The 14,280-nt window shown below is 37.3% G+C and overlaps 1 protein-coding gene across 4 annotated transcripts in view; it reads left to right on the forward strand.

The window, feature by feature from the left end:
• The window catches only part of ATP2C1 (ATPase secretory pathway Ca2+ transporting 1), a 139,261-nt gene that overhangs the window by 123,621 nt on the left and 1,360 nt on the right, over nt 1-14,280 (forward strand). The window contains exon 27 of one of the 4 annotated variants that reach the window (XM_047875524.1): nt 8,761-9,134. The exons of the other annotated variants lie outside the window; for them this stretch is intronic. Within the exon in view, the coding sequence (XP_047731480.1) occupies nt 8,761-8,850 (90 nt within the window). The 3' untranslated portion in view covers nt 8,851-9,134. Of the gene's footprint in view, nt 1-8,760; nt 9,135-14,280 lie in introns of those variants that run through there. 4 annotated transcript variants of the gene reach the window in all.

Genomic DNA, 14,280 nt, shown 5'->3' on the forward strand with positions numbered 1-14,280 from the left:
AACTTTATAAAGCATATGGGCAGTTATTTAATTAAAAAAAAAAAAAAAAAAAAGACAAAACCTGAACCACCTTCTGCACTTAAAGAGGTCTAACAATACACTATCTATCTTAGATAGATACAATTTTTTTTTAATTTTTAAATATTGTACTATTTATGGTGGTGGGGCTTTCTTACTAATACACAAATAAATTTAGTCATTTCAAAGGCATTCTTTTGGTTTAGAAGTTGATTCCCAGGAGTGCCATATTTCAGCTACTGTATTTCCTTTTTCCTGCAATGTAAGCAGCACAGATACCTTGTGTTACCAGTTTTGTATCACGTTTTTTGCACAGGATGTGACCACTGTCAGATCACTGTTCTTTTCTTTCTTTTTGTGATTGAAAAGCCTATACTGCAATTTGAAGTAAATGTTTGCTTTTCTTAGTAAGTGTAAATGGTTGCTTTTTTTTTGTTTTGTTTTGTTTTAAGTTACGAGTCTTTGGTCTAGCAAAATTACTACAGGGTTATCAAGTGGCATTCTAGGTAGAGTAGCTTTGTCTATAATTAACACTTAGTTATAGAATCAAAAGTATTTAATAGTGATGGGGCTGAAATTTATAACAGATTATATTAACATGTTATGCCTCTTTTTTGAGTTAAATATAAATATGCACTTTGTCAAGTATCATTTTGTCATCCCTTAAATATAAATCCAAGTACCTCACATGAATAACTGGATTTTATTTTTCTTAATGTCTTTTTATGTATGTTTTTAAGCATCTTTCTTAGGAAATATAGAGTGCTATACTTCAAAGAGTCCTAAACTCAAATAGATGGTTCATGAACCAGGGTTTGTGTGGAAGATTCTGTGCTGCCTTGCTCTTCGTGAATCTGCATCTTTTTTGGCTTAGATTGCAGCACTGCCCTGAGCCTGTCCCTTTTCGTACTTCTATCATTTGTTCTCTCCCTGCCTTCTGTTTCACTGGGCATGCTGAAGAAATAGTTGGATTTACTCTTGAAATGCCATCGGTTTTTATACTAGCTTGATGAAGTGTAGGTAATTTTTTTAGTGTGTTGTGGCAAATACGGGCAGAAATTCAAAATTTGAAGTCCGTTTTCCTGTTGAATATTTCTCTCTGAAACAGAAATGGGTTTCAAATTCTTACATGTTTAATTCTTGAAATTAGTGAGTTTTGTATTTTATAATTATTGTCCATTTTTTAAACTGTCAGGATAAACCACTCTCCAGTTTTTATCACCAATATTAACCTGCCAGTGTTAGCACTGAAATATTATTGTTAATGACAGGGAAAATATTGGTTCTTTGAGTTCTTATAATTGAAACAGTTGAGTATAAGGAGCTGAGATGTCTTCAATTTATTCTACTTTATTCTTTAAGGCTCAATAGTCAAGTGTATATTTTTCTCATCAGATAGAACATAGAAGCCATTGTCTAGTCAACTTTGTCTTTAGTGACGTGGTCTCATACCTAAATTTTGTATGACTTTTTTTGGCTGTTACAGAGACTTGAAATATGTTAAGTGCATATCAATTTTTTGCTTTCCATTTTAGGTTCAGAGTATGACTTGTATGAAATAAATGTGCCTATCTTTTCATTTGGTTTTTAAACCACAAGGAAAAAATTATTTCTTTTCTTAAGTTACTGACCTTCCAGTCGGGGCTGTTAACATTAAAATCTTAGGGATGTTGAAGATACAGAAATTAGGCACTACTCATAGTGCATAGAATCTGTGATTTAAAAAGAAGTGAAATGTACAGTACAGATATACTACGTCCAGGTTTCAATTTTCCATAGTATGACAACAAATTAGAATATTTGTATATATATCTTCCATAATATATCATCAAATTAGCATCGCTTATTTAAATGTACTAGTATCTAAATTTAAAATTTTTACCCCATTTCCTAGCCCTAGGACTTCCTAGAGCCCTTAATAATACTAACCTATTTGATTTTTTTTTTTCCTGTAAGACTACCTCATGGAGTCATTTGATCCCAAGTGATTACATATCTGGGAAGAAAAGAAAGGAACTTGAAATAATTCACTAATTAGTTAGATAATTCCCTGCTACAAAGAAACAAGGCTTAGCATGTTCTCTAGTATTTGTACCGGGCATAGCATGACCTAGAGATGAAATCAGGCAACCTAAACCCCCTCCCCCCACCCTGCCTTCAGGATACAGGCTTTATTTAATAGTAACCACACTCAGAAAGCACAAACACATTTTGTTTACGTTATAAAAGGTAGGGTACATCTTTCACATTGGTAGTCTTCCTGAAATCACTTTAAATTTTGATCTCTTTTATATAGAACATAAGTAAAATGAGTCTTGGCCATACTCCAAATAGTTTCTCAGTGAAAGGAATTGGTGGCAAACCATAAATACCGTATCTGAGAACCTTAATTAACTTTACCTTACTTACTGCTTTTGTCACTGGGCAGTTCATTTGTATTTGACTTCCACATATGACTCATGCAAAAACTTGGATGGATGAATTGTCGTTTTAGTAAACTTTTACTCAGTACCCAGAGTGTGCTAAGAATAAAAAGGTGATGGCATCCCTGCCCTTTAAGAGCTCATGGACATGGTTAGCAGGGTATATAACTATTAACAAGCTATTTCATGAACGTTAGTAATGGTCTTTGCACATTTATTTTGTTTTGTTTTATTATATTTTATTTTATTTTTTAAAATATTTTTTAAGGTCTATTTTTGAGAGAGAGAGAGAGAGAGAGAGAGAGAAAGCGAGCACGAGTTGGGGAAGGGGCAGAGGGAGAGGGAGACACAGAATCTGAAGCAGGCTCCAGGCTCCCAGCTGTCAGCACAGAGTCCTATGCGGGGCTCAAACCCACGACCTGTGAGATCATGACCTGAGCCAAAGTCAGATGCTTAACCGACAGAGCCACCCAGGTGCCCCTTTGCACATTTATTTTAAAAATACACATGCATTAAGGTGAACCCAGCACACATTTTACTGGAAGTTTCCCTTGACATTGGCATTTGGAAATCTTTGAAACGCCTTTTTAGACTAAGATGCAGTCCAGCCAGCTGATTGCATACTAAAACAGAGTGGGTAAATATTAATCCTAACTGGTATGTGACTGGACAAGCAGATTATCCCCATCATTAAGCTTCCTTGAGGTCAGTTAGAATTTGGTATGAAGATTAACTCTTGTTGGACAACCTTATCTTTGGTTTTGGTTTTCAGAGTTGGTTGTTGATAATGGATAATGGCTAACCAGTCCTTGATATTAATGTAGATATAATAGGCTGCAAATATTGTTACAGATTTAGATTTATAAAGAAATAAGAGGTAGTATCTTGCCTTTGGGGAGTTCTCAGTCTTAACCCTGGAGACCAATATGAGATACGTTCAGCACAGTGGTAAATGCTGAAATGTTACAGTAGTCAAAGGAGATAAACAACTTCATGGGAAGAGGTTGTCAGAGAAATTTCCTAGAACTAGTAGCATCTGAATCAAACCTTAAAAAATTAGGAATCTCTAGCCTAGAAGCAGCAGAATATTATAATCAAGTGCACAGCCTCTACAGAGGTGTTGGCTGGGGTGGGCGGATGTGGTGCTGGAAGGAACAGGTGAAAACTACAAGGATTTTGGGCCTTTTAAGGCAGGAGGTATATAATGTAAGGGGTTGGACAGATAGGAGCCTAGTAGTGAAGGTAAAGACATATTAGACTGGTAGCAAGTTGAAGTATGATGTGAGTTTGGATTTTTGTCTTGTAATACACTCTTGGAAGCATAGAGGGTGGATTGTAAAGACAAAATAGGGAGACTGCTGAAGAGAACTGTAGACGCTTAAGTAGTAGAGGGACTGATTGAGCTGTGGCAGTCAGTATGGAAAGAAAGGCATGGCATTTCTATCTTCTAAGAGCCTTGACATGGGAGAAAAGAAAAATGTGGAAAATACCTGTTTCGTGGTTTCTGGCTTGGAAGGTAGAGCTGTTGGGAGAATTACTGAAGCTGAGCAGCCTTTAATGGGACACAGGTCAATTTGAAATGGAAGTTTCTGCTGTCCTTATTTCCCAGGAGACATGTTAGATGAGGTTTTAGCCCAGAATGATTTAAAGCCACAGCTGACTAGGGCACCTGGCTGGCTTAGTCATTTGAGTGTCCAGCTCTAGATTTTGGCTTAGGTCATGATTCCAGGGTCATAGGATTGAGCCCCTTGTCGGACTCTGTGCTGAGCATGGAGCCTGCTTAATATTCTCTCTGCTCCGTCTCCCCCTCCCCCTCCCCCTCCCTCCCCCTCCCTCCCTTTCTCTCTCTCCCCCCCTCCCTCCCTCTGCTCCTCTCCCCCACTTCCACTCTTTCTAAAATAAAAAGTAAAAGAAAAACTTAAAAAAATAAAAGCCATGGCTGACCAAGAATAATGTAGGAAAATCATTTCTTGTTACAGGCATTATCTTTTCTTTTGCTAAAAGTAAAGCAATAAATGAATGTAAACTTGGCTTTGACAGAATAAACTTTTTTGAAAATAGTTTTCTTAGTATAGTTATTATGTAGGACTCAGCAAACATAAATTCAAAGTGCTGGGGGAAAGATAACATTTTAGCTTTGTTACAGAGCTTTCAAAACGAATCTGTTATTATTAAGATTACTGACAGGAAGGCACCCATCTGAATTATTGGGAGCACATCTTTTTAATATTTGCAGTATAAGACACTCTCTTAAGAGGTGAGAGAATATACAGCAAAGAACTGCATAGCTTAGATTGAAGTTTGCTGTTTGTGGAGACCCACTAAGTGAATTGCATTAACATTAGTTATTAGCTGCTTGCCCCAAACGATTTGTGGTGGAAGAATAGAAAACAGTGTTTTGTTTTGTTTTTTCTTTTCCATTTTAGTCATAATTCTTCCTTGGATCTTTCTAGCCTCCTGCCTCACACAGTGTTCTAACACAATCTACTTACTGATCTTTTGGGACAGTATTCCTTCAACTTAAGAACCTTTTTCCTCTGCCTCAATTTTGAGAATTAGAATTTCTACCTGTTCTTCAAAGCCCAGCTGAAGAGCCCGCCATCCTGGCCTTTATAGATTACTCTAAAGATATGTGTGTGGGGGGGTGGGGGGCAGTTTCTTGTAAATACTATTAAGAATAAATCCATCCATAAGATTGGGCATAAAATTGTTGGATTTTATTTTTTAGAAAGCATTAAAAATTCAAGTCCAAGCCTCTAGATTGATAAATCTAGACAGAAATTTGATATAATCTTCCTCCTCATTCAAAGTAAGTTTAAGTGGTGAAGTTTGGGGAGGAAAATAAAAAATGATTTGAGCCATTAGTTTTGATCTTTATAAATTCTTTTCTGATCTAAACCTGGTAGTGCTCCTGAGTATTTGCGAGTGTGGTACCTGCCTGCATTTGTACAGCTGCCCCAGGTAGACAGTGTTTCATGTGCAGATCACTGAACACACCTGCCCTTGCTGTTTCTTTCCCTTTTGGTTGGAATCTAGCCAAATTGACAAATATTCTGGGCAAAGGACCACATTTCTGTGCTGGTCCCATGGCTGTTAGACCTGGCAGAACTGCCTTTCGTATCAAAATCAGGGTTGCCCCATCACCATTATTTCTTCAGCAATAATTGAATTGTTCTAACCCTTTGGGTAGAAACCGTATCTCACAGTCTTAACAGCACATAGTGCCAGAAATTGGTCGAGTGGTTCTGCATGAGCCTGGAGGTCCATTTTGGGTTCGAAGTATTTCTAGCTTTTAACTGTAAACAAAGTGTGCTTTTTTTTTTTTTAATACAGTGCTTTTTTAAAAAATACTAATCTACTCAACTGCATTAAAAACAATTTTCTATTAAGGCCTTCCTATGATAAGTAGGCAGAAGTGCTTGTTAGTTGAATAGTAACAATTTGGTGCCATCTTATGGTCATAAAGAAAATACTGTAATGCCTTGACCATTTGTTCTTTTTCCTCAAGTCTGCATTTTAAAAGCACAATATGAAACAACTTATGTGAGTCTGCCAAAATATTATCTTTGGAGCTATTTATACAGACCCCAACCAAATAGATGGTTGTAAAAAATGTTTGCTTGATAGGAAAGCATGACAGACTTTATATTTAAGCATTATTAGATCAATTGTAGGGAGTTATAATTGAATATGTTTTCATGTTTCTCATATTCATCAATATGGTTATATAATAGGATTGCCTTAGAATTTATGACTGTCTTTATATAGGGAGCAGGTCTGGATGGCCCATGAATTAGCCAGTGTGTTACAAATTAGGGAAACAGTTTATTTTAATCTTTGCCTAAGTCACCCACATGGGCTGTTGATTTAGTTTGGAGTTGACAAACTAAACCAGTCTGCTGTTGGATTTGTAAATAAAGTTTTATTGGAACACAGTTTTATACATTCATTTATGCATTATTTATCACTGCTTCACGCTACAACAGAAGTGAGTAGTTGTAACGGAGACCATATGGCTCACTAAACCTAGAGTATTTACTTTCCGGCCCTTTATAGAAAAAGGCTGCCTATTCATATAGATATTCAAAAAGAGGCAAATAGGCCTATGCACTGCATTCATTGGACTAGCAAGGAAGTGGCGTCAATTTTCTCTACCTTCTAACCTCTAACAGGATATTATCTCTGGGATGGATGAACTTGATAGCAAATTTGATGTTACTGACTCCTCTGAGTCTCCATCAAGGCTCCTATGTGGAGGAAGTCAGAGTCTTAGTGTGTTCTCAGAACATCATCATCAACAGGGAGGATGTGCCCACTGTAATCAGTCCCACCTCAGCACCAAGGCTCCTTGTTCTTACGATGATTGGGTAGAAAGTTCTGATCTGTTGTCCCATCTGAGTTGTGCTCTTCATCACACACACAAGTGGGGACTTCCTTCTCATTGGTTGTTTCTTCCTAACACATACACAGAAACAAGCTTAATTTGAGTAGACTTTTGTATATCATCCTGCTAGGGAAGACGAATTTTATTAATGGTAGAAACCAAAATATCCTTGTCAGCGCAGTATTAGAGGAAAATGCACACTCTCATTTTCTCAGAACAGAACGTTCCAAACCAAAATATATTTGCATAGTATTTATCATATTTTGAAGGTAAAATTATAATATTTCTTAGTGGATTCCTCTGAAAGGTCAGACTTACCACTTTATGAAATAGATTATGGTTATTATAATAGGGTCAGTTTCTTTAGTTCGTCTTTTAAAACACAGTTCATACATCTTATACCTTGAAGGGCTACAGTACTTTCTGATTGGAAACTTAGGTTTGTGGACATCACCATTCTCAGATTTCAACAACAAAGGCTCCCACCCCCCCCCCCCCCCCCATTTTTACCTCTTGTTTTCCATAGTTTCTTGGGACAAGATAAGGCAACGTCAGAATCTTGCTCTTTTTTTTTTTTTTTTAATGTTTTTATTTATTTTTGAGACAGAGAGCATGAGCAGGGGAGGGGCAGAGAAAGAGGTAGACACAGAATCTAAAGCAGGCTCCAGGCTCTGAGCTGTCAACACAGAGCCTAATGCGAGGCTTGAACTCATGGACTGTGAGATCATGACCTGAGCTGAAGTTGGATGCTTAACCGACTGAGCCACCTAGCGCCCCCAGAATCTTGCTCTCTTGATGCCATCCTTCCTAGAGGCATCAACTACTGCCTCTCTCTGATCATAAAATAGCACAACATATTCACTGGGGGTGTTTTTACATAGAGGAGGAGGAAAATAGTTTATAATCTCAGCACCCAAAGACTTTAACATAGGCTTCAGACATAGATCCAGCTGCCCAGCAGATGTTTTCACTTAAGCGCCTAAAACTTAACATATCCACAACAGAACCCCTGGCTCCCTAATTCCCAACTACATCTCACCCTACACAAATGAATCACAACTGGATAGGAAATAGGAAAACAGAGAGGTTCCTGCCAGTATTTTATGAAGGCACAAAAATGTTGTATAACCATAGCAATTTTAGCATAATAATTTTACCATATAATTTATAGCATTTCTCATTGACACATTTATTTTTTATTTTTATTAAAAAAATTGTTTTAGAGGTTTTTAAATTTATTTTTGAGACAGAGAGAGACAGAGCATGAGCAGGGGAGGAGCAGAGCGAGAGCGAGACACAGAAACTGAAGCAGGCTCCAGGCTCTGAGCTGTCAGCACAGAGCCCGACGTGGGGCTCGAACCCACCAACTGCGAGATCATGACCTGAGCCGAAGTCGGACTCCCAACCGACTGAGCCACCCAGGCACCCCTCATTGATACATTTATAAACACCGTTTTTTCAGAGTGATGTTAGTAAGTATTCACTCAAAAAAGCTCCCACGTCAGAGCAAGTTCTTCTAAAGGTGGATTAATCCACATATAACCCCTCCGTATCATTGAATATAGTTTATTATTCTGTATCCATGTTAGCAAGCATTGAGACACTGGAAAGGAGACTTTCTGTTTTCCCTATCAACATCCTTTGATTTATCCCCCCATAATGTGTAACACACATGAATCAGACAGAAGTTATGGGGAGGGTAATTCCCAGATCGACATATAGCAGTTTTCCTGGAAGAAACAGTACCTCAGTTCATCCTCCAAAAAGCAGCAATTATATGAAAAAACACAGTGGAAAAGATTTCCTAATCTTGTATGCTAGATCACATTGGCTTAATTTTTTCACAGTCAAATGTTTCAGTCTTCTAAATTATCAAAATTCCAATATTAATACATTCTGATCAGTTTTTTGTTTTTTTTACAAAAATATTCCTAGGTGTTTCCTGATCCTGACGACAGTGAATTATATTGTACAAAGAAATCTTCCAAGTGTCTCCAAAGTCATAATGAGAAAATTATTTGTTAAAATATGTATATGTGTATATGTATATGTGTGTACATATATGTACACATATAAATATTGAGAGAATGATTTATCTATTTTAACCAGGTATCTAAAATGTTATCAAGACTAGGTAGGAATAAAAGTGATTGCATGTGTATTCTAACACATTCTTGTGAAGTTTGATTTTTCTTTCTGAAAACTAGGTCCTATGAAACAAGCTAGAAATTCTTTTCCATGTATTACCTCATTCATCTATTTTCCCCTCTTAACAGACTGATACATGGCCTGGTGCAGTCATGCCTTTGAGTTTTAAAACATTCTTCCTCAGCATGAGGTCCTCATCTTAGAATTTTTATAGTTGAATGAACTTGAATTTTAGCATATTTCAGACCTGGAGAGAAATGCCAAAGCAGCTTACCGTTTTATTCAGAAAGCTGTTGCTGAAAGTGGGGAGGCATCTTTTTAATAATCTTTATAAAATAAATAGTATTTAATTATAAGTAGATACAAGGTGCAGAATCATTTTCAGCTGTCTTGACTGAAATGCATCAATGTAAGACATGCAGTAAATACCAAGTACCCTATGTCCACCTCACTAAAAATACAAGGTCACTATATTTGGAGTCAGATACTAAAAGGACAGAGTTTGTCCTTTTAGGGAAGTGAAATTGCTTCTCTTGGTCTTGGAGGTGACTGCTTTCCAGGGGCTCCTCTGGGTTCATGGTGTGCCAGCCAACCAAGTACCATGTACTAGGGAGTGGTGGTACCCAGTGAAGTCTGGAAATCTCACTGAGAGGGGGAAACTGACTTTGGCCTCCTTAGGATTATGGGGTAAGGCATATCTGCTATTCATTTTTTTCCTGTCTTTACACATAGTTTTAAAACCGAGTATATTTCAAATTCGGTTTCAAAAACAATATAGAAAATTCCTCGACAGCAAGAAAAAAGCACAGGAAGGGCACAAATACCCATAGGGATCGTTGTTCCTTCTGGTCTTTCCCCCGTTTTCTGAGGTTGAGTGAGCTTGGCTGCTTATTCACATTCTCTTGGCACTTCTCTTTTTAGTTTGGCTTCAGCCTGACATCTCTGCTGAAGTTGCTGTTTTCACATTCTTGCCCTTCTCACCATATTTGATAGTGGTGACCTCCTTGCCTCTGCAGAATTTCTGCCATTATCTCTGGCAGCCATTGGTCTCATGGTGGTGATCTTTCTGCTCAGCCCTCTCTCACTCCTGCCCAGAGCCCTTGCTTTGCTGTTGGTTTTCTTGTGTGGATGTAACAATAATGGCTATCATTTACTACTGTTGTTAGTGTCAGGCACTGTGCTTAGTAATTTAAAAGTACATGTCATTTTATCTTTATGTGACACTTGAAAGTATTCTGATCCCCATTTTATAGATAGGGTAACTGAGGCATAGTTCTTTATTTTATGCACAGAGGAAGAAAAGATAATTCTAAGATCTTTCTAGCTATAAAGGTCTTTATCTTCTAAAATTATAATTAATTTGAATTATAAATACAAACTTAAATCTTAAAATTAATTTGAATTTTTTGTCATGATCAATCATCATGAAATGCCTTTAGGGTTTATATTTACAGGATACATACATTAAACTTTCTAGGTCTAGGTATCTTAAAAAGGGGTCGTACCAATAAAGTTCAAGTATAATTTTATCACAACTAGACACAGAACATGGTTATATTATAGTGTTTTTCTTCCAACTTTACTCCTAAGATTTACTCATTTAAAAAAGCTGTCCAGAGTTCCTTTCATGCTTAAACTGGTAACTGAAGACTTACATTTCCAAAGCCTCGGGTGAGCTTTGATTAGCTAGAATTGAATCAGAAAGAGCAAGACCTCAAGACATGATTAAAAACAGGGAACAAATTTTCCAAGTGGAATGTGGAATGTATAACATTCTGCTTCTACAGAGGTGTTTCCATTGCCCCTGCATCTCCTCTGAATTACATCCCTGTCTCTTAAAGCCAAGCTCAGAAGCCAAAGCTGAGAATCTTGTGACTTAACCTCTCCTCATCCTGGTGACTCCTGTCTCTTTATCATAGCATTCAGTTTCACTTTGCCATTTTGTAGTTGACAGATTGCTTCATAAAATGTTCTTGTTATTTCATTGTATGTTGTCTCACCAAACAGCTTGCACAAGCATGACTTTGGGGATCAAGTTCTATATCATATTCCTTTGGTAAACCCCTCAGATACCCTGTGGAGTGCTTATGACCTCTCATTTCATACATCCAAGATAAGATATATAATGGGGTGGGGTAATGCCTTAATTCTCAGAGAGTAAGAGTTGATGGACATTATTAGATTTTAACTCCTTTACTGGAAGGCTGGGTGGATAATTTTAAGTAAATGGCCCTGATTATAATGGCTAGAGAAGGGAACCTGACTTCTTACGTCTACTGAAGGAGGGCCCCTTTGCTTGAAAAACTCCTTTTAATGAAAGAAAAAGATGAATGATATAATTAAGTTGACTTGTAATTAAACTCTGTAGCCTATACACTGTTCAGTTGGGTACCTATCAAACCATTTATTTGCCAAAGTGGAGGTAGAAATAGTCTTTCATGCAAGGTTGGTTGTTTGCAAAGGCAGGGTTGATGATAAAGCCAGGAAATAGGACATTCATACTGGTCTAACTTCCAGATTGGCCCCCAACTGCAGGAATCAAGAAAAAGAATTTCGATACACAAAGGACTTAATATGCTTGTAATTACTTAGATGTGCCTAGATCTAGTTGTTGGAAAAACATGTATCAATAATAGAGCATATGACTGCTTTTTTGATTATTCTGTGAAGAATCAGCTCTTTAGAGACATAAAAACCACCTTAGTACAGAGCCCCATGCACTCCTCCTAAAATAAACAAAAATTTTATTTCAAGAACTCTTTATTTGAAACAGAAGCCAGTCTTTAGGGTTGAAAACTTTAGGAACAAATAAGACTGTGTTTTTGTCTTTTATAAATGGCTAAAGCCAGCAAACACTTGGAAAGTGTGTATAGAACACTGGCTGATGCTAGGCGTACTCCCCTAAGAGTATGGTTCTCACTAGGGAAGTGGAAAGACTTGTTTGCCAGATGTTAGGAACTGAATATAGGCCTGTTCAACATGGCAGCTTAAAACTGTGTTTAGGGTTCTTACTGATGGAATGTACCCAGTGAGACAGTACAGAAGAAAGGAAAAACACAATTTGTATGCATAGAAATAAAATAAAGGTTGGGAATACACCTTCAGATCTCTAGATCTTGCCCAATTAGATTGATTCCACTTGCTTGTTTATTTTCAAGTTCTTTATTTGGAACTGGCCAGCACTTTCCCAATTCTATTGGTAGTTGTGATTTTAGCAGCCTCTAGTGTGTTCCAGAGCGGTGCCTTTCAAAGTCTTTTGACTGCAATCCACAGTAAGAAATACATTTTGTACAACCATTTAATATATGATATGCATGCCTAATGATTTCCACTTAAAAAATACTGGTTATGACTCATTGGTTTCATATCCCATTAATAGGTCAATAATTGTAGTATAAAAAATGGCCTAAGATTCTGGTATTGCTGCATATATCACTAATATTTTAATTTCTTCATAGTGTTTCCTCCTTCTCCTCTAGATCTAGGAGCTCAGGATGCTATTTCTTAATTTGTTGGAGCCATTACAATTTCAACTTCTGCTTTAAAACCTGGAACATATAAAGTGTTCCTCAAGCCTGCCATGGGTCTCATTTTCCTAGTACTTAAAGGTGTTTACTTTCTGTCTGGCATCCTCAACTTCTCTCTTCTAAGGCTCAGATCTTTCAGTATAAAGGATGAAGAGGAAACATTTGGGAAAAAAATGTTTTGAAATGATAATAACCCAGCTTCTGCTTATGGGAAATAATTGAAGCAGAACTTATATTCTTTTTGAAAACATAGCTGGCTGAGTTGCTGCAATGTAAAGGCTATAGACTTATTAACTTCCTAAAAGGGAATGAGAAGTACAAACATGCTTTCAAGTGTGTTTAAGAAAATACAGAAGTTTCTTAAATCAGATTGTATTTATTAAAAACAGAATACAAAATACCCTCGAATTCAAAGATCGCCTCTTACAATGTTTATCCCCTAACAGATTAGTTGTAAAGAAAAAAGTTAATCATTTGAAGGGAGGTAATCAAAGTTTTAAGAATTACACATCTGGGGGTGCCTGGCTGGCTCAGTCAGTAGAGCATCTGGGACTCTTGATCCCAGGGTTGTGAGTTCAAGCCCCACATTAGGTGTGCAGCCTACTTTAAAAAAAAAAGAAATAACTGTACATCTTGTTGCAGACCGAGTTTATTCAAGCTCTGAGAGCTCAATATGTTCTTCCAAGTTTTCAACCGTTAGTAGCCCAAACCGATTGCTTCCCTCGTACCAGCATTTAGTGTCTGAGGTGGTTCCCACTCTGTTCTTTGACCAGCTGGTACCTTGTTTCTTTTGCCTTTTTTTTTTTGAATTTGATTTACCCTTTGGTAGGAATAATTCGGCAGAGGCATATGACCTTGTGGCATTGAACAGATGTTCATAAAGTTGCTTCGCCTCAGGGCACATGCTCAGGAGACTTTCCACAGAAGTCGATGTTAGCAGTTGTCGGCACAGTCCGTGTACCAGGCTTCCACTGTACAGTCTGTCTCACGGGAGAGGAAAAGAGTGTTGTTAAAGCATACGTTCAGTGGAGAACTGTGCTCATTAACATGGCTTTAACAAGTGCAGCTAAACACTTAGCTCTTCAATACAATTAGTACTAAAATTACTTAAAAACCTGTTCCTTGAAGGAAGGAACTGAGTTGTTAGTACAAATTTGGCTGGTGATATTTAAAAACTCTTTGTCAACAAATGAGATAGATGCCTGCTGGTTCTGCAACCAGCTGAAAGTTGAGCAGGCCTCTTACCACTTCAAAGAAAAGGAATTAAAAATGTCTGATAAACCAAATGGGCAGTCTGCTGAAATATAAGAAAATTTAGTGGCATCATTTGCAAGCTCACTGATTCACCTGCACTGAGAATCTACCGCAGGAATGTAAGATGTGGTTAACTGGAAGCCACAAATTTAATACATAACTTACTGCCAGAGTTGATCCACTGGTGCCTTAGCAACTAATGCAGAACCATCAATTAATCAGTGTAAGACCATCATTTAAAAAGCTTTAGTAAAGCTGAGATGCAAAAACAGTCCTGCTGAAATCATTATGAAGAGAACTGTTTGGTCTGGTTTTTTCCCCTGTTTTGTCGTAAAGGGATTTGTGGTAGCTAGAGAGGATCCAGTCTAGAATGACCTCAATTATTTAATGAAAGGCACAAAAAAGACAAATAAAAATAAATAAATAAAAAGGAAAGGCATAAAGAATCCATAGGTCAAAGGCTAGTTAATCTTATTGGGTAGAAGGTTCTAGGGTTGACTCAGATTATCAGGTCCAGAGATGTATT

This window comes from Prionailurus viverrinus, chromosome C2, assembly GCF_022837055.1.
Source record: "Prionailurus viverrinus isolate Anna chromosome C2, UM_Priviv_1.0, whole genome shotgun sequence".
In the NCBI taxonomy this organism is placed as follows: Eukaryota; Metazoa; Chordata; class Mammalia; order Carnivora; family Felidae; genus Prionailurus; species Prionailurus viverrinus.